The 19,427-nt window shown below is 36.1% G+C and overlaps 1 protein-coding gene across 2 annotated transcripts; it reads right to left on the bottom strand.

Annotated features, from left to right (window-relative positions):
- Positions 1-2,725: 2,725 nt before the first annotated feature.
- LOC113302319 (trimethylguanosine synthase-like) lies at positions 2,726-6,590 on the bottom strand. 2 transcript variants are annotated; one of them, XM_026551227.1, is made up of 4 exons: positions 6,427-6,590; positions 4,873-4,996; positions 3,864-3,946; positions 2,726-3,687 (listed from the first exon to the last, which is right to left on the bottom strand). In XM_026551227.1, exons 1-4 carry the CDS (start codon positions 6,531-6,533, stop codon positions 3,681-3,683), a joined length of 321 nt encoding a protein of 106 aa, XP_026407012.1. In that variant the 5' UTR covers positions 6,534-6,590; the 3' UTR covers positions 2,726-3,680. The 2 variants fall into 2 exon arrangements, with proteins under 2 accessions (XP_026407012.1, XP_026407013.1); XM_026551228.1 differs by lacking the exon at positions 6,427-6,590 and adding an exon at positions 5,918-6,119.
- Between the last annotated feature and the right edge of the window lie 12,837 nt (positions 6,591-19,427).

Here is a 19,427-nt window from a genome sequence, read left to right as displayed (position 1 = left end):
CCTTGTTTTCCCACTGTTTTCTTCCTTGCTTGTGCTACTGCTGCTGTTGCTTCCCTTGCTGTTGCTGCAGCTGCCTTTTCTTTCCCCTGCTACTCAGTGCTTGTGCAGCTGCTTTCTTTGCACTGCTGCTGCTGTTGCTGCTGTTTTCTCCAGCTTTGCTGCTGCAGTACTGCTGCTTTCCTTCTTCTTTGCCTTGTGCTGCTGCTGCTGCAACCCTGTTGCTGCTGCTGCTCCCCTTCCCCTGCTGCTGCTGCTGCTGCAACTGAGCTTGGCTCAGCTAAGAGTCATTACTAAAGCCCACTGTAATAGTTCACTTTCCAAGCAAAGGCCCAGTTCACAGTTACCAAGCCCAGGTTTGAACCTAAAGTTGAAGCCCAATTCAGTCAACTGTGGGCTTAATCCATAAGCCTAAACTCAAAAGCCCAAGACCAAACCAACTGAGTCCAAGGCTCAGTTCATCATTCAAAGGCCCAAAGCCCATTTACACTTCAAAGACCAACTGAGCCCAAGCTCAGTTCATTTCATTGTTAAAAACAAACCCATTAGACCCAATTTACTCAAAGGAGAATCAAAGCCCAACAATAGCAATTTAGGAACCCAATTAGCTAGAAACAACAAAACACACCCGATCTCTGTGGATCGACCCGTACTTGCACGAGCTACAACTGACGACCGTGCACTTGCGGTATTACTGTAGGCCCGCGTTTCATTTCGCTTCATTTTTATACCCATCTTTGAGGCCTGCCAAGTTTTTGGCGCCGTTGCCGGGGACCATTTTGTATTTAAATATAATATCTTCGGGGCCCTACCATCATCCGAAGATGAAGAATCATCATCCTCTTCGGGTGGAAATTCATCTGATCGACATTCTTTTCGAAGAAAATTATGCAGCCCAACACAAACTAATACAATATGTGCTTGTGTCTCATATGGAAACGGAGGTGCCGATTTAAAGATAGTGAAACGAGATTTAAATATACCAAATATTCATTCAACTACGTTTCTTAAAGAAGCGTGGAGAAGATTGAATAACTCATTGGGAGTTTCAGGATGACGACTTTCGCCACAAAAATCTTGCAGATAATATCTAACACCACGATAAGGAGCCAAAAATTATCGGCGATTTGCGAATCCACAATCCACCAAGAAGTATTTACCTTTATAAAATCACCGAAATGATCTATCAAATATGTAGCAAGGCGTGTATGTATATAGACATAAACATGGGTACACTTTAGTTACCTTGTGGAACTTTGAGGCCATTTATTCTTGACAATGCATCTGTAAGAACTTTTGAATCATGTGCTGATCCCTCCCACCTTGCTAGCACATACATAAATTCTAAGTCAAAGTTACAAGCGGCTAACACATTTTGTGATATATTTCCATGCCGATCACCACGCTTTTATGGCGTCCACGTACTGTAGTTAGAATATGCTTTTTTTTGTCATGTTTCTAGTAAAAAGACAAAAAAAAAATGCTTATGTTAGTTCATAAAATACTGAAAAAGTAACATTAATTATTACTACGATGGTAGTGCATACCTCCATGAAATCCATCCACACTTCCTCAGGAGCTGTGAACTTTTGATCATCTTTATCCCATGCAAATCCAGAGCTGAACCGTATCAATGTACACGTATCTCTATGACGATTTTTGAACCACCTCCAACAACTAATATAGTTGTCATAGGTTTTTGGTTTGAAGACTACATTTTCATTTGCTAATTGAAGTTTTGCATTAAGCTGTGGAAGTATTTTATTTTCGACTAATTGTTTAGATATCGTGTCATTAGTATTGCGCCAACCACCCTTACATGCATCAACCAAGAGTGCAAGCAATTCATTGCTCTCCTCCATTGTCCATGTATCATTTTTCCGTTTACTCTTCCAACCTCTACTTGTTCTCCCCCACATCAGCCATTTCTAATTACATATTTTCAAGTACAGAAAGATTGAAATAACGATACAACACAAATTAATACAAAAATAATATATGGAACAAAAAATGCTTCCAAGATACAACACCAAATAAATAAACGATAAAGCACTAATTAAGATGTAACAATCATTCAAATGGAACAAAAGATGATAATCAATGTCAATAAAAATGATCTTGAATATGAAAAGTAAAATATGCATACGTATTATGTACCTTGTCTTTCTTGCTAGAGAGAAGAAGGAGGATTCGTCCATGTACCTTATTTCAGTGAGCATACGGTGATGAAGAAAAAAAAACCTCGTATATATATATATATATATATATATATATATATATATATATATATATATATATATATATATATATATATATATATATATATATATATATATATATATATATCAATATGAGTTTACCATGAGTATCCAGAAAATTCTTGTGGTCCTGGGAAAGATTGGTAGTGGTAGATGATAATTTTATATATATTTTGCCTAGAAATATCCTAACATATCCGAATATATCTTAATCATTTATAATCCAAAGATATCCGATATCAATTGAATACCTAGGATAATTAAGGAATCTAAAATAATCCTAATTGAATACCTAGGATAATTAAGGAATCTAAAATAATTCTAATTGAATATCTAGTTTAGAGGATATTTAGATATCCAAATAAATCAGGATCCAATACACCTCTGTTATTTCGCTAAAAAGAAGGTGTCCCCACAATGATAAGTTTGCATTAGAAAAATGGGGATATGGAGGAGACGGCGGAAGTAAATTGCTTCAAGTAATTAACCAGATAACATTAAGCGAACAAAAGAAGATTATATGAGCCCCTGAATTTACATGGAACCAGCCCAGATTCTTAGAAGACAAAAATAATTCCTCAAGTTCTGGACCATACTCTCTCTGGGTTGGTGCTTGTAAGATTTACAAGCTTTTCTTCATTCTCTTTCAATGCGGCTTGGAGACGACTCAGATTTTTTTGCCCTCATTGTGGGCATTCCGAGCTTTGCCAGCATCAATGCACGCCTTCACCATCGCAGCATGTGCACTTCTCGTCTTCAAACTAAGGACGCGAACATCTTTTTTAGCAGTATCCACCTCTAGCCTGAGACGCTCTATAATTGAACCCAGGGATCTTCCAGACTCCCTCCTTGTCTTGAGGCCATCAAAAAGCTCGCGCACCCACCCTACATTGAAATTCAAGCTCTCGGCATCCTCAATCTTGTCCTTCCAATGAGCAATGGTATCTTCAGATAAAGTCACTACCCCTGCCTCCTCTGCATAACGCATGTCGCGGATTACTTTCAGAAGATTGTGTGTCAGAATGACAAGAACCTCTGCGCTCTTGACAACAGCCAATTAGGGAATGTGGCCGCATGCCAATACGATTGTCTTGTACAAGTCTGCAAGATCTGGATGAACCCAAAACTGGTACACCTTCACGTAATGGCCTATATACATAGCAGTTCGGCGCTCCTTGCTTAAATCAGCACCTTGAAAGTCAAGAAACGCGTTAATGTCGGCATTCCCACACAAAGCGTGGTTGGAGGTGTTTGTCACTCCACAGGAAGGTTGGACAAGATTTGTCCCTGCATTTTCTGTTATGGACTTTACAACCTCTGCTCCATCAATGGGATAAGGTGTCCTAGCCTTGAAACCATCACCAGAATGATCTAAAGGGGGTCGAGAACCCTTAGTGACCTTTAGACGCTTTGCATCAGGTTCGTCTACTTCCTTGACATAGTAGAAGACATGAACAAAAATTACATGAATGTTAGTGCAACCTATAAAAAGATGATATTAGTTCTGGCCACTGAAGAAACTACTGAAAGAGTATTTTAAAAATGTTACAACTTATACACTCGATATTCTGAAAATTTAACACAAAAAGTGCAGCCAAGCAGAATTACCATAATTCGGTGCTGGTTGATGCAGTATCGCCAAAGTAAGCAGTTATACCCTTTAAACGCCCTTCTACGTAGTTCTCTTCAATCTGCATGCAGCAATCAGTTAAACGCACCAAGTCATTTGGCCTTTACAGTGAAGTACTGTTCCCTTAATATATTAATTTCTATGATTCTGAATTTGACTTATATGTGCTCGTCTGAGTCAAAACCTGACTTGTCTGAATCATTACGCACAAGTATTTATGTGCTTGTTAGGTTAAGGCAAACGCCCACCAAGTTAGATGACTCAGATGAGTCTGTCCTACCGACTTGCTGATCCTTGAGTTGGACATTATATCTGAATCAGACATGAAAAAGACAATCCGCAAGAGAAAAACAGGTGAACTGCATTTGACTCGAATAGAGTTGGATTCAAATGTCGAATCAGAAAATAAACTAAAGCCACCTATATGCTCAAGACAACTTAGTCAGCAATCTGAATTCTGAGCTACTCACAAACATATTGCCATCCAGGCCAGAAAACAAAAGGGAGAAATACAAGAATTACACTCAAATATAAGAAACATGTAACGTAATGACTATCTCCATGTCAGAGGTAACTGGTGAGTTACTGTTAATACTACTATGCTTCTGGATCTTATGTCTACACGTCTGTCACTGATTGCATCTCCCCATTAAGGACTGCTCTCTCGGATCTCCACAAAAACACAAACTTGAAAGAATTTTTCCGCCGCACATTGTTGCAGAAAATGCACATGAAAATGGGTAAAGTCTAGTAGTGTAGAATCACCAACCAGGATATTTGTTGATCCACATAAAGGCAGACGAGTTGTTTTCAGAACTCATAGCTTGTCAGGGTAAATGTTCCCCATTAACAACGTGACAAAAGCAGAGGACACATGGTAACCGAAAATTTGAGGTGGTTATGGGAATTAAATGGAGTAATTTCCTCTATGTTGACAGACAAATCCTTCCAGAAGGAATTATAATGTATCTATGGAGAAAATAATACCTGAAGATTAAGCGGAGGAGATGATAACCAAGATAGCTCCTCCACTTGATGTAGATTCACATTACGAGGTAGAAACATTACGATATTAGGTGTTATCTTCTGAGCCGCTTGGAATATTGAGTACCTGAACAATTAACCGCAAATAACTTTCTTGAACAAGAAAAGAAGATGACAATACTTCGGAAATTTTGCAGGCATAAAGAAAGATTCGAATCAAGATGTTCTTATGGAAACCAATAACTACAAATTCAGTAACTAAACCTTCAACAGCTTGCACCATGGATATTAACAATCGTTGTCGCTCACTCAACCCAATACAAGATAGGCAGATATGCATGCAGGTGAAACTATTTCTGACACTAAGTTAGCAAGAGCAGTGAACTGTTCCACGAAACTACCAAAAAAAATTCATGTTTCCTACAGGTTGGTGCTTTATGAAGAGGATAACTGAGTTCCTCGTATCGATCTTATACTTATATTCTATAAATGAATTCATATCGTGTCCTTGGCCTTCACATTAGAATTATAAAGAAAACATACGTAGTCATAATTTATCAACAAACAAACAGAAAAAGTATGTAGTATAGAAATCACATAATGTTTCTCGCATAACAAAGAAATATTTGGTCGTTTCGCCAGAATTACGAAATCAAAGTACAAAGATTGGCTGGGGTGGGGGGGTGGGGGGAAGTGCCACTATTTAAAAACACTTGGTTCTTAAAAAGCTATTTGATGAAATATAGAAAACTTAATTTCATCCATCTAATGCAAATTTCTAAGGAAGTACTGGAATAATACATGATGTATATACATATTGTAAACATGAATAAATAACATAAAAGAAAAGAAAAAGAGAAAATCAAAATATTAAACTGAAGCATCGGCCAGTATGTTAGCTATTTTGACCCCAGTATAAGCAACTTTTGCTTTTAGGAAAAAAAAATCTTTGTAGTCACCAATAGCTATTCTAATAAAACGAGGGTTACAACGCATAAAAGAATTCATATGAACAAACAGATAAGTAGGAAGTAAGCATGATAGTTACATTATTTCCAGAATCTTCATTTCGAGTTCGACTTGCTAATTAATCATTACATAACCTGGTCCCAAATTAGAACTTTTTGGAGATAACTACAGACATTGATACTCTAGAAGAAAGGGAATCGGACACCATATCCAATAGAGAATTCATCTGTTCTCTCACTTACTGGATGGAAACACTTCATGTAAAATTTGGCTTGAAACCGACAACTTACGTATTTCAGATCTAGTTGAATACTTGAATATGCGAAGGAATACATAGAGTAGAAGTAAAAACAACAACCAGGGAATTACTTCACCATGTTATGATCATTTAAAAGTAGAATACAATCCTGAACATTATCCTCAACCACAATTATTTGAATACAACATGAGTGAATGCACCAATTTCACAACAAATCATATTTCAACTGATAAAGAAGACAAGATGGGTTCTGGTAACAAAATTGTTTATATCTTAAAACCAACTACAAAATTAGTAAGTGAAAAGAAATAGATTTAAAGAACACATACCCATCTTTTGGCTGCAGTAGATCAAGGGTAAATTTCTCAACAGTGGTATAAGTTGGACCACCCCATGGTGGGGAAAGGAACACCACATCTCCCTGATCAAGGAACATAAGCAACACAGTCACATATAAAAGAGAGTAAACTAGAAAGTAACACGAAGTATAAGAAAACAAATTTGTAACCTGGCAAAATAGAGGGTGACTAAATATCCTTAATTGCAGGGTTATAATGGAACAAATGTCAGTTACAAGGGATAAACATGGTTACACTGAAATATAATCTGATCTATGAAGAAATGATAAGATTGTGCTACAGGTAGTTGCGTCTTCTTGGTTACTTTCCATTCCTATTCCTAAGCAGAAGTTTGTCCAAGACTTGAAAGGGCAGATATGAATGTGAGTTTTCAATGGGAGAATGCCTGCTTTTCAATGAGAGAAGTTATTGCATCTCTGCAAGAAGGAAATAGCTAAGGGGTGAGTTAATGACTTCGTAATGTCTCTTCCAGGAAGAGTCTTCCTTGCCAACAGCCTTCCAATTGGAACCTCTGATTGTAGAGTTCCAAGGTCTCAGCTCGAAAAAAAAAATATGCACACTTTTTAATTTCATTTTACTTGCCCGTGAATGCTGATGGATGTAACCATGTTCACAAGATTGGATTTTTATTTACAATAAACACGAAGTTGAATATTACATCTAGCACTATTGTCAATTTTATATCCAAGTAATCAAATGGAGTGTAAATCACAAGTCACAACCACTTTTACAGTTCAACTTACCTATGTCCAAATAATGAGCCCTATGATACTAAAACTAGAAAATGGAAAACAAAAATAACCCAAAAGGTTCATGAATCCAAACATTGAACAGAAAAGTGGAAAGTATTATAGACCTATATGGTAAAACTAAAAATTCCAAAGACGTTTTCTTAAAAGCTTATCAGTTGTCATATTTATGTGATGAAACCTGAAGAGGTAATAATACAAGAAAAAGGTAAGACGAGATCAATGGGTCGATACACTATAGTGTAAAGACTGCCTGCGATCTCGTCGCACAGAAATAAGGCAACATAAGACCTTTACATAGGAAGGAAAAATAAGACCTCAGAAGAAAAATTACACATACTAATTATTATTTTAAATGAGAAAAACAGAAAAAATTATTGAAGCTAATGCGATAATATTCGCACAAGAAGAAGTTTACGATAAATGATATAGATCATACTTGGCCTATCAAGCTGCGTCAATTAACAAGAGGCAAGAATGGGAATGAAAAGGAAATGTTAATTGCCCCATTTAATAGTCTTATATACATGCGAGAAATAATATTTTCAGCATGAACACGAAGAAAAGAAGAATTGCATTAACAAGATGAAAGTTAATATCTTCAAGATATACAAAAAGAAATAAGAATTTACAACAAAGGAATTTGTAACAAAAAAAAAATGAAGGATTAATCTCCATTTCCTTCATCTTCTCGCTCAGCATCAAAATCACTAACTTCTTCTTCAGAATATTCATCTTCTCCATCACTGATTATAATATCAGGAATAGGTACATTTTCAGGAATCTCTGGAAACTATACTTCGAGACAGGGATATTATTCTTTAGACGGACTCATTTAACATCAGTTATACGAGAACGATTAGCGTCATTGTTGTTGTTTGAAACCATACGGGTTCAGTTTTCCTTCAATTGCTGGTACCTGAAGTTGCGAGTAGAAGATTCTTCTTCTTTAGCAGTTAATCGAGTTTCTAAATCTCTAATTCTCTCAAGATAATCCTTCTCCTTCACTGCGAAATATGAGCAAGCAAGTTAAAACGACGTAAGATGTTATTCTTGAAGTATGAACAAGCGTTAAAGAACAACAAATGACCTTCATAATTGGAAACAATGTCTGCGACCAATGCGGAATGTTCAGTCTGAAGGCTCACATTTACACCTAAATTATTCCTAGCATCATTCAGAACTCTAGCAGCCCAACTAAATTCAGCTTCACTCTCTATAAGCAGTTTAGATCGAGTTGAATTTCTTTCTTCAATGAGTGTGTTCCTTTCGCTCAAATCTGAATCACGTTCTTTCTTAACTTCAATAAGGGATTCTTGGAACTTTTCTAGTGATTTCGCACCATTAAGAGTGATCTCATATTTTTCAGTAATAAGTTTATTCCTCTTCGCTTCCAATACTCGAACTGTTTCTCTACTTTCATAAAGACGATGTTTAAAGCTATTGAATGAGGTTAATGCATTTCTATGGCTTTACGTAAGGGTAGCGTATTTCAACCTTAATTCTTCCAAGCTAAGGTTCTCAAATCCTTGAGTGGGATAATTATTTAGGGAAGAATTGAGATGCTCTAAGAGAATTTCAGCATCAGGGAGATTAGCTGCTTCATCTGAAAGGTTATACAAGTCTGCGAACATAATAAAGTAAGAAGTGCGAATTATCGCATAAAAGAAGAAGAATGAAGAAAATGATAATTACATACCAATAAGTTCATTATTTCTTTCTCGAGCCTGGCGAATCAGTTTAGAATTAGTTGAGTTCTCATCTTTAAGTTTGGCATTCTCATTTTTCAGCTTGAGAAGCTTCCTTTCATAATCCACAGAAATTGCATAAGACAAACGAGCTCCCTGCGAGAGTGTAAAAGAAGCATTATGATTAAAGGGAGGGGATACCAAGGAAAAGTTAAAAATAAAGTTGCGAATACTACCATAGCGTTAAGTGTAAATTGGAGATATGGGTTTATCGCAGAGGCAATTCCACGAAGAGATGAATCCTCCAAATTAGGAGTGATACATACATTTGAGACCATTTTAAAGGCACGATCCATTCCTTCATGATCAATAGTAGTCAACATATCCCTAGAAAAAAGGTTTGATAATTCTTTCGCATACGAATCAATTGATGAATCTTCTTCAGGAGCGAGAATGTCATCATTAGTGGATTCCGAACTTGAGGAAGAATCATATCTTTTGCGTTTCTTAGAGAGATCATCCATGGACGAAGTCGTTTTGGATGAAGACTTAGACACGATTTTCTTCAGAAGATTCTTACCCTTGCCCGAAGTCTTATCACCCAAGGATTTCACCTACGCGAATAACCAAGATAAGAAACAATGGCAACAATATTGTTAAAATTAAAAAGGATGTTTCTTACTTTCTTATTCTGCGAAGGTGATGCATTATGTGAAATTTTGGCCTTCTTAGTAGCCGGCAAAGGAAAAATACAGGAAAATAATAAATTAGAAGAAAGATTATGCGAGATTGAGAATACTTATGCGGAAATTACATACCACTTTCTTTGTCTCACTCTCGGACAATGCGAACTTCCAAGGTTGATAAGAAGAAATATTATCGGGAAGCGAAAGATCAGAACATCCTCAGCTTTACCATAAATGTAGGGACCTTCTAAAATAGTGGGACAATCAAGCTAACTTGAATCATTAGATCTGCGAGCACTGTTATTGGATTTGTCATTCCAGTCAACGTATCGCATGATTCTGTTATCTTTCAGCAATGCCGTCTTTTCTTCTTCATAAGCCCAACATAATAATGATTGAAGATTGAAGTATATTCAGTTTTCCTTCATAAGCCCATCATAATAATGATTGAAGAAATTATCAAGAGTATATTCAGTGGGATCAATAACTTTATCGCGATACAATTTGTTTTGGACCTCATAAGGGTAAGATGACCCTAATCCAGCTGCTTGGCGAGAATATTCTAATGCTATTCTAATTGCATCACCACTCAGTTGAAATATTCCCCGTGCGAATCTCTCATCAGCAAGAATTTTATAGAAAAGAGGAATTTCAGGGTTATACAGGGGAATTTGAAGAATTTGAAGTTTCCCTAATGAAACAATGACTCTATGATTACTCCATTGTTCAGAGATGATCAAATCAAAATTAAGTTTGGAGGAATAATCAGTTGATGGAGGAAGAGAAAGTGTATAACCTTTCGAATGAAGTTCGTCCTTTAATTTTGTAAATTCTGTCTCCATCTTTTTACCAGCAGGAGACATTAAAGAATGGGAATGGAGGTTATTTGATAAAGAACAATAGCAGAGAAGACGAAGAAGAGTAAAAGAAATAAAAAGAATGAGGAAGAAGATAAAGGAAGATATATAGGGAAAGTGTGTCCCGTTTTTCAAAATTTCTTCTCATTAATGCGAGAAAATGAATGGATAGAAACAAGTGGTTAAAAAGACGTGTCAAAAAATGAATGGTTAAAAAGACACGCGTAAACAAGGGAAGAAGGAATTCCGGAAAATTGTCGGCAAAGCAAAATGTGAAAAGACAAGCATATGCGATAATATAGGGTGGGAGTTTCTCATATTGCTCACCCTATAGAATAAGCGAAATGAGAAGAGGCAGAATGTAGGAGTGAGATATCGCACATGTTAGTAAGTATGCGAAGTGAAGACTATATAACTTACACGAGGGAGATCGCACACAGCAAGGTTGAGATGACGTAATGGATGATGTCAGTAAAGTTACGAGTAAAGTGTGAAGATCTGTGCGAGAACAAGTGATTGTACATGAGCGAGTGTATCGCATAGAGATTCCGAAAATAAAGGATCTCTTAGCTGTCATCCACTATGTAAGATCTTATATAAAAAGGAGAGGTTATTACTTGTGAGGGGATTCTTTTAGTGAGTGTTAGATAAGAAATCAGGAGAGAGAAAGTAAATTTAGGAGCAAGTAAGATTTTTGTTAGACTTGTATCCATCTTGTAAACCGACTTAAGTCTTGATAAATCAATGGAGAGTTTAATGATGATTACCTAATATTGATTATAGTTATAGTGGAGTGTGGTTGTGAGGAAACTTGCAACTACACCAGCTGCTGCAACTAAGGTTTGCAGAGACGTCACAGCATCATGCGTAAACGTTTGGGAGTATTCTATGGTAATGACATTGACATTACCATTACTGAAAGACTAGAATAACATGTTGTCATGGCAATATTGTCCACGATCTTTTTCTCTTTTGTCCGCGATCTTTTTCTCTTTCCTCTCTGCGAATCGGGCGACATACCCTGTTGTTAACTCAGTAATGTATTTTTGAATCTTCTTCTCTCAATTCCTCTTATTTTCTGGTTTCAATTATCTGCTAGCTCTTGTTAATGTTGATCAGTATCCTTTAATATTAAAATTTTGGGATCTTTTTTATATAGGTTTTTTATATCATAAGTTTTTCAATTTTCTTTTATGAGTAGCTAAATTTTTATTTGTATCTCCATGATGTGTTTACAGCTTGATTTTTCTCCTATGGCTTTTGTCTTTATTTATGTTGTGATTGTAGCGTTTGCAGAGTATGTCTCTAAGCTTTTTCTTTTTCGATTGGCCTGTGTTGATATTCAACATATCTTGAGAATTCTGTGGAATGAGTTGCAGCTCCGAGTCAAGTCGTTGTTCTGGTCATCCATGTTATCCCGTTCTTCAACTTTTTCAAAAAAAAAATCAAATCCCTTACCATAATAATCGTTCTTTTATGGTCAAACAACAGTTGTAAACTTTACCAGAATAAAATATCCTCCATATCAATTAGTTGCCATAATTATAGGCGTAATAATCTTTTGCATTTAAATCAGTTATATTCTCAAAAGATTCGTTGTCAAAGCTACATAAACCCTATCAATCTATTCTTTCAAAAAACTTCAGAAAATAACTTCAGTTCCAAAATGGAAGAAGAGAGCTCTGCCCAAGTTGTGGATTTGGTTAACAAGTTTAAACAAGCTACTATGGATCTTGGAGATGCGAATGAACTGGTAGTATGAAGTCATGAAAATACCAACTCAGCAGAAGACAAACTTAAGTGGGAGGCGACAACAATTGGGAAAGTAATTGTAGAGGAGAGAATGAATTACCAAACTATGGAAAATGGATTTACTTCACCTGGTCTTTCATAGCTAAAGATGAAATGAAGATTGTAGAAGTTGAGCCAAATATCATGCTCTTCAAATGTACCAAATGAGATTTATTGAACTTTGTCATTGAACAAAGGCCTTGGATCCTTAACAAACATCTATTGGTGGTCCATGAATATATTCCAGGAATGATTTACAGTGAAAAGCATTGGGGGTTTCAACAATTCTGGATCCAGCTCAAATATCTGTTGCCTGAGCATATTAATGTTGCTTCAGTTACAAAGATTGGAGAAGTGATAGGAGAAGTCACAACAATTGAACCTAAGGATGCTATCCCAGAAGGAAATATTCTGGTTAAAGTCTGCGTCAATATTGATCTTTCTATGCCTATGAGAAGAGGAGTTAAGTGTGCTACCAATGCAGGTGTTGAAAAAGCGGGGGTCTAACAACTACACCCAATATTTCGCTTAGCAATCTGTATGGACAAACTCCAATATACTTTCTAGAGAATCAACTAGACAGTTAAACTCAATCAATAGAAAAGTATATCAAAGAGTTTAAATCTCTATCTCTCGATTTAAATCTTACTCAAGCAAACTGCGAGTCTCAATTTAAATACAAGAGAGATAAACTTGGATGGTACCAAAGACCAATATCCAAGTGCCAATCAATTTAAATCAACAACCAAAAGGTCGAATATTCTGATTGATTGAACAACGCACAACCTGTATTATTTCAATTATATACACAAATATAATGCGGAAAAGAAATAACACAGACACCAGAAATTTTGTTAACGAGGAAACCGCAAATACAGAAAAACCCCGGGACCTAGTCCAGACTGAACACACACTGTATTAAGCCGCTACAGACACTAGCCTACTCCAAACTAACTTCGGTATGGACTGTAGTTGAACCCCAACCAATATCATACTGATCCAAGGTACAATTATGCTCCTACGTCTCTGATCCCAGCAGGATACTACGTACTTGATTCCCTTAGCTGATCTCACCCACAACTAAGAGTTGCTATGACCCAAAGTCGAAGACTTTAATAAAAAATCTGTATCACACAGAAAAGTCTATAATAATAGATAAATCCGTCTCCCACGAATATACCTACGAGTTTTGTTCCGTCTTTTGATAAATCAAGGTGAACAGGAACTAATTGATAAACCGGTCTTATATTCCCGAAGAACAGCCTTGTATTATCAATCACCTCACAATAGTCTTAATCGACGCAGCAAAAAAAGATATTGTGGAATCACAAACGATGAGAAGAAGATGTTTGTGATTACTTTTTATCTTTCCTATCGGAGATAGAAATCTCAAGCCAATTATTACAATTATACTCGTACGATAGGAACAGCAAGATCAGATCACACAACTACAAGAAAAGTAGTATTGGTCTGGCTTCACAATCCCAATGAAGTCTTTAAGTAGTTAACCTGGTTTAAAAGAAGAAACCAAAGGTTAAAGGAGAATCGACTCTAGCTTAGCACAACTAGTATCACACAAAATGTGTGGGGATTAGGTTTCCCAGTTGCTAGAGTTCTCCCTTATATAGTCTTTCAAATCAGGGTTTGCAATTAATGTTAGCTTGGTAACAAAGCATTCAATATTCACCGTTACATGAAAACCTGATTTAGATTCAAGTTAATATTTATCAATCGTTAGATCGAAAACATAGCTTGTTATACACACATGAAATGCACGTTCCTGGGCTTGTGTAACCGTACCCAAACTTGTACATTAGTTGGTTCAACAATAGTTAACCAAATGGTTAGCCATATGATCACTTTCATATCAACCATATTCTTCTTCACCATAACTAGTTCAAATGACTCAAATGAACTAGTTAGAGAGTTTTTCAATTGCAAGGAAATCTCATGTACTACACAAGACACAATTGAAGCAAAAACGATTTGATTCACATGAATCGGTTCATGAACTCTATAGCCACGGTTTGCAATTGCATTCCTTAGTTTATAAAGATAAGTTCATTAAACATCTTTTTTAGACATAAACTACTCAAGTTCGCGGACTGGATTCGCGGACTTAAGTTCCCAGATGGAGTTCACAAACTCCAGCAGAAATTATCGGGTATGAGAACTTCGCTAGTTCGCGGACTGGATTCGTGAAACATTCTCAGAGGACGTTATATAGTTGTTATTCACAAACCATTTTTCGTCAGAGCAATTTTCAAAGTGATTGAAACATAACATGACTTTCGTCACTAGGTAAAGATGAAATTGGCTAGAGCGAAAGATTTACAAACACATATTTCGATAAATAGATAGGCGAGGTAAACAATGTGTATAATCTAAGTCTATATAGAAAAAAGACTTTTGTCTCAAGATAGTAGATAAATAGACTTTTGAGTGATAGATAAGTTCAAGTCTCCACATACCTTTTAGTCGATGAAGATCCACCAATTCCTTGAGTAGTCCTTCGTATTGTATGATGATTGCCATGGAGTTCTTGAGCTCAACTACACTTTCTATCCTAGTCCGAGACCTTATCTATAGTATACTAGAAACCAAGACTTATAGTTTTGATCACTAACATTGAAAAACATGCTTGAGATAGCAACGCATGCGAGTTCGACCGAGCAATGCTCTAACAATCTCCCCCTTTGTCAATTTTAGTGACAAAACTATCAATACATATGGAATACAAAAAATATATAAATAAACTTTTGTAGCTCCTATTCCACATGCCTAATCTTCAACATTACTTTAAATCTTCGTCACTTCCAAGTACTCCAATGATCCCAAAGGTTGTAAGTTTAGCATCACCGTTGTTGAAAAACCGTAGCTATAACAACGAGAAAACAAGAGTTCTCAATCATTGTTATACAGTGTCATAGTATCATTACACAACATCAAAGTTCAATTGTATCACAATTTAACAACAATACTATGGTGATATGTTACTCCCCCTTAGTCAATACTCCATCTCACATGGAAACCACCCTCCCTTACATAATGATCCGAAAACCATATGTATTTGTAGTGTGAACTACATATTAATTCTCCACCTTTTTGTCAATAAAATTGGCAAAGGTACAAGAACGGGATCCTAATGAAATTTCCAAAAGAGACATTTCATGACCAAAAGAAAGCATATATCATCTTATTTAGATGCAATCATAAAGCCGAAGCTAAATGCATTCATCAAGGAGTTAAAGATACAAGATAACCCTTATAATATTCCACAGCCGCACTCCCCACAAAGATTTGGCAATTAAGCACAAGTTCAATTAAGAACTTTCCCCCATTATATGTCAATCCCGAAAGAACAACAAGAGCGACCTTAATTTCAAAAAGAAAAGAAGGATTTCTTTGGACATAACATACTAAACAACCTGACAGAAAATCAACCTATCTAAACAAATGCAAACCTGAAGCAAACACTTACTGGAGTTCCAACTCAATTTCCCAAAAGATCGAGATAAGCACAGGGTCAAGAGTCATGGAAACAACTAATGAACCAGAACAACACCAATAGATTGCCTCAAGTGTTGAAATGTAGCAGTGTCTAATAGTTTGGTGAGAATGTCAGCCAATTGTTGTTCAAAAGGCACAAATTCCATATTTATGACACCATTCTCACAGAGATCTCGAATAAAATGGTACATTATGTCAATGTGCTTTGTTCTTGAGTGCTCAACGGGATTTTCAGTGATTCGAATCGTGCTAGAGTTATCACAAAAGATCTTCATTATTCCATTATCAACTCCATAGTCAGCCAACATTTGTTTCATCCATAGAAGTTGAGTACAACATGACCCAGCAGCAATATACTCTGCTTCGCATGTAGACAAGGATTGTGAATTTTGTTTCTTGCTATGCCAAGCCACAAGATTCAGTCCTACATAGTAGAATCCCCCTGATGTACTTTTTCTGTCTTCTACACATCCTGCCCAATCAATGTATGAATAGGCAGAAAGGTCAGTGTTAGTATCAAAAGTGTAGGAAATACCATACCCGACAGTGTGATTGACATATCGTATGATCCTCTTTGCAGCTGCAAGATGAGATTCCTTTGGATTAGCCTGAAATCTAGCACAACAACCAACACTAAAAGAAATATCAGGTCCAGTAGCTGTAAGATATAAAAGGCTACCAATAACAGATCGATACAATTTTTGATCTACTTTTACTCCTTTCTCATCTCTATGCAGTTTACCAGTAGTGGGCATATGTGTCAGTTTTGGAGACGACTTATCCAGGTCGAATCTTGTCACAAGATCCCTTGTATACTTTTCCTGGGATAAGTAAATTCCATCCTTATGTTGTTGAATTTGTAATCCTAAGAAGAACTTTAATTCACCAACATTGCTCATTTCAAATTCTTTAGCAAGTGAAACTTGGAAATCCTTTGCAAGCTTCTCAGAAGTTGAACCATAGATAATATCATCTACATATACTTAAGCAATGACAACATCTTTCCCACTCCATTTGGTAAACAAGGTTTTATCAGCTCCTCCTCTTGAAAAACCTTTCCTAATAAGAGAAGTGGTAAGTTTTTCAAACTAGGCTCTAGGTTCTTGTTTTAACCCATATAATGCCTTTTTGAGCTTAAGGACATGATCTGGGAAATCAAGGTTTTCAAATCCTTTAGGTTGAGCAACATAGACTTCCTCTTTTAAGATTCTGTTTAGGAAGGCGGATTTAATATCCATTTGGAAAAGTTTTACCTTGAGAAAACAAACACGAGCTAATAAAAGTCTAATGGACTCAAGGCGTGCCACGGGAGCAAAGGTTTCGTCAAAGTCGATATCTTCAATTTGTGAGTATACTTGAGCGACAAGTCTGGCTTTATTTCTAACAATTGTGCCAAATTCATCAGACTTGTTCTTGAGTATCCATTTCGTACCAACAATATTAATGTTGGTCAATCTCCCGTACATCTTGTCTCTGAAATTGATTTAAATCTTCATGCATTGCATTCACTCAGAACGGATCGCTAAGAGCTTCATCAATATTTCTTGGTTCTACTTGTGACAGATAAAAACCAAAATTGCACATATTTTGAAGCTGTCCTCTAGTTTTAGCTGTAGAATCTCTTCCTCCAATAATACTATTGGTAATGTTAATCATATAAGGAAGAACATTGCTTCAACATCTTCCAAGGATGCTCCTATCTCTAAGAAGACTACAAAAAAGTTCGTTAAATCTGTTGGTTTTGTCCCAATAAAGATGGAGAGGCCATTAATCTAGATTTTCTAAGTAAGACTGTTGTTGATGCTTCGCCTGAGGATCAAAGACTTGGAAAAAGAAGTCGAATTGAGGAGAAAGCTTCTGAGAGTCTCACAGATGTTGATAGCTCACCGCAGAATTCTATTATCAATGTCAACATATCCAATCAGACTGCTCTCAGGGTCACTTCTGGAGATAATCAAGCTGCACTCACTAGATTGGAGACTCGAGTAAAATTTTACTCTCATTGGTTTTTTAGCGTTAGATTTCAATTCATTCAATTCAGTCAATCAATTTTATTTCTTTCATCACTTTAAATAATCTCAATCACTATGGTTTTAACTTTAGGTTTTCCCCAAAATCTCTGCATTAATTATCCACTGCAGTTACTACTTGGCTAGTCAAGGCACTTTAAATAAGTTTAGGTTTTCTTTAGTTTCTTGCATACCAATTTATCCAGTAAGGGTACGGATTCTATCACTGTCTACGTCTTTAACTCTAGTGTATACTCTCCATAGTCTATACTATAAAGACATGAAGATTATTTCATGGAATATTCAGGGGATTAAAAGTACCAATACAAGATATCATATTAGAGATCTTATTAGCACTCAAAATCCATATATAATCTTCTTATGTGAGACTAAGCTCAATGAAACAAAAATGAAACCTCTTATAGCTCCTTATCATTTTCCTAATGTTAGATATATATCCTCTGTTGGTTTATCTGGTTGACTTATTATTATGTGGAAAAATGGTTTCTCTTGTGAACTCCTTTGCAGTGAAAATAATATGTTCAATCTAGTCATACAGGATGATCCTAGTCAACCAGAATGGCTATTATCTTGTATGTATGGTTATGGCAGTGGACAAAGGAAAATGGAACAATGGGAGTTTATTGAAGAAACATGCAGAAATGTTTCTAGTCCTTGGTGCTTAATGAGAGAACTTAATATTCATCTCACAAGCTCTAATACTTCTACTTCTTCTTCAAGTGATGGTGGTATTAATTCTATGCTTCAAGATATTAGTTTAGAAGATTTGGGTTTCATTGGTCATGAATACACATGGACCAACAATAATCTTGGTACTGGTAAAAGAAGATCTAGAATAGATATGGCGCTGGGTAATGCAGCTTGGTCTTCAGTTTTTCCTTCCTCAAGAGTTCTTCATTGAATCAAATTGGCAGTGATCACTGTTCTATAATGCTTATCACTGATTATAACCAACCTAAACTTTGGAAGCCTTTTAAATTCTTTCAGACTTGGTTGAATGATAAAAGATGTGCTGCTGAGATTGCCAAAGCATGGAGTAAAGAAGTTCAAGGTTCAACTACTTTCAAACTCTTCAAGAAAATTCAATTTACAATAATAGCTTTATCCAGGTGGAACAGATTGCATTTTGGAGACATATCTTAAAGTCGATACCCTTCAACAGCAGCTCACATAAATACAATTTTTACCTCATTCTAATGATAATACTTTTAAGGCTCTACAAATTAATAAAGAGTTGCAAAGGTGGCACAATATTCAGCATGAATTCAATAAATAGAAGTCAAGGGATAATTTCCTTAAATATATGGATAATAATACCAAATATTTCCATACTCTTACTAAAAGGAAAAGAGCTAGAAACAATATAAACTCCCTTAAAGATAAAAATGGTTCTTGGATTCATTCTAGAGATCAGTTGGCAGTTACTTACAAAGAATTTTCAGGAAATCAGTACCACTACAAATCCCTTGTCTCCTTATCTTTTCATATTATCAATGGAATGGTTCTCAAGAACTCTCACAACAGCACATCACTCAAAAGAAATACCAGGTATCAAAGCAGCAAGAGGTGCAGCTCCTATTAATCATCTTCTCTTTGCAGATGACTGTTTAATCTTTACTCATGCAAATTTAACTAGTGTGAATAATATCCTTCAAGTTCT

This window comes from Papaver somniferum, chromosome 8 (genome assembly GCF_003573695.1).
Source record: "Papaver somniferum cultivar HN1 chromosome 8, ASM357369v1, whole genome shotgun sequence".
Taxonomy (NCBI): Eukaryota; Viridiplantae; Streptophyta; class Magnoliopsida; order Ranunculales; family Papaveraceae; genus Papaver; species Papaver somniferum.
This window is presented reverse-complemented; position numbering and strand designations above follow the sequence as displayed.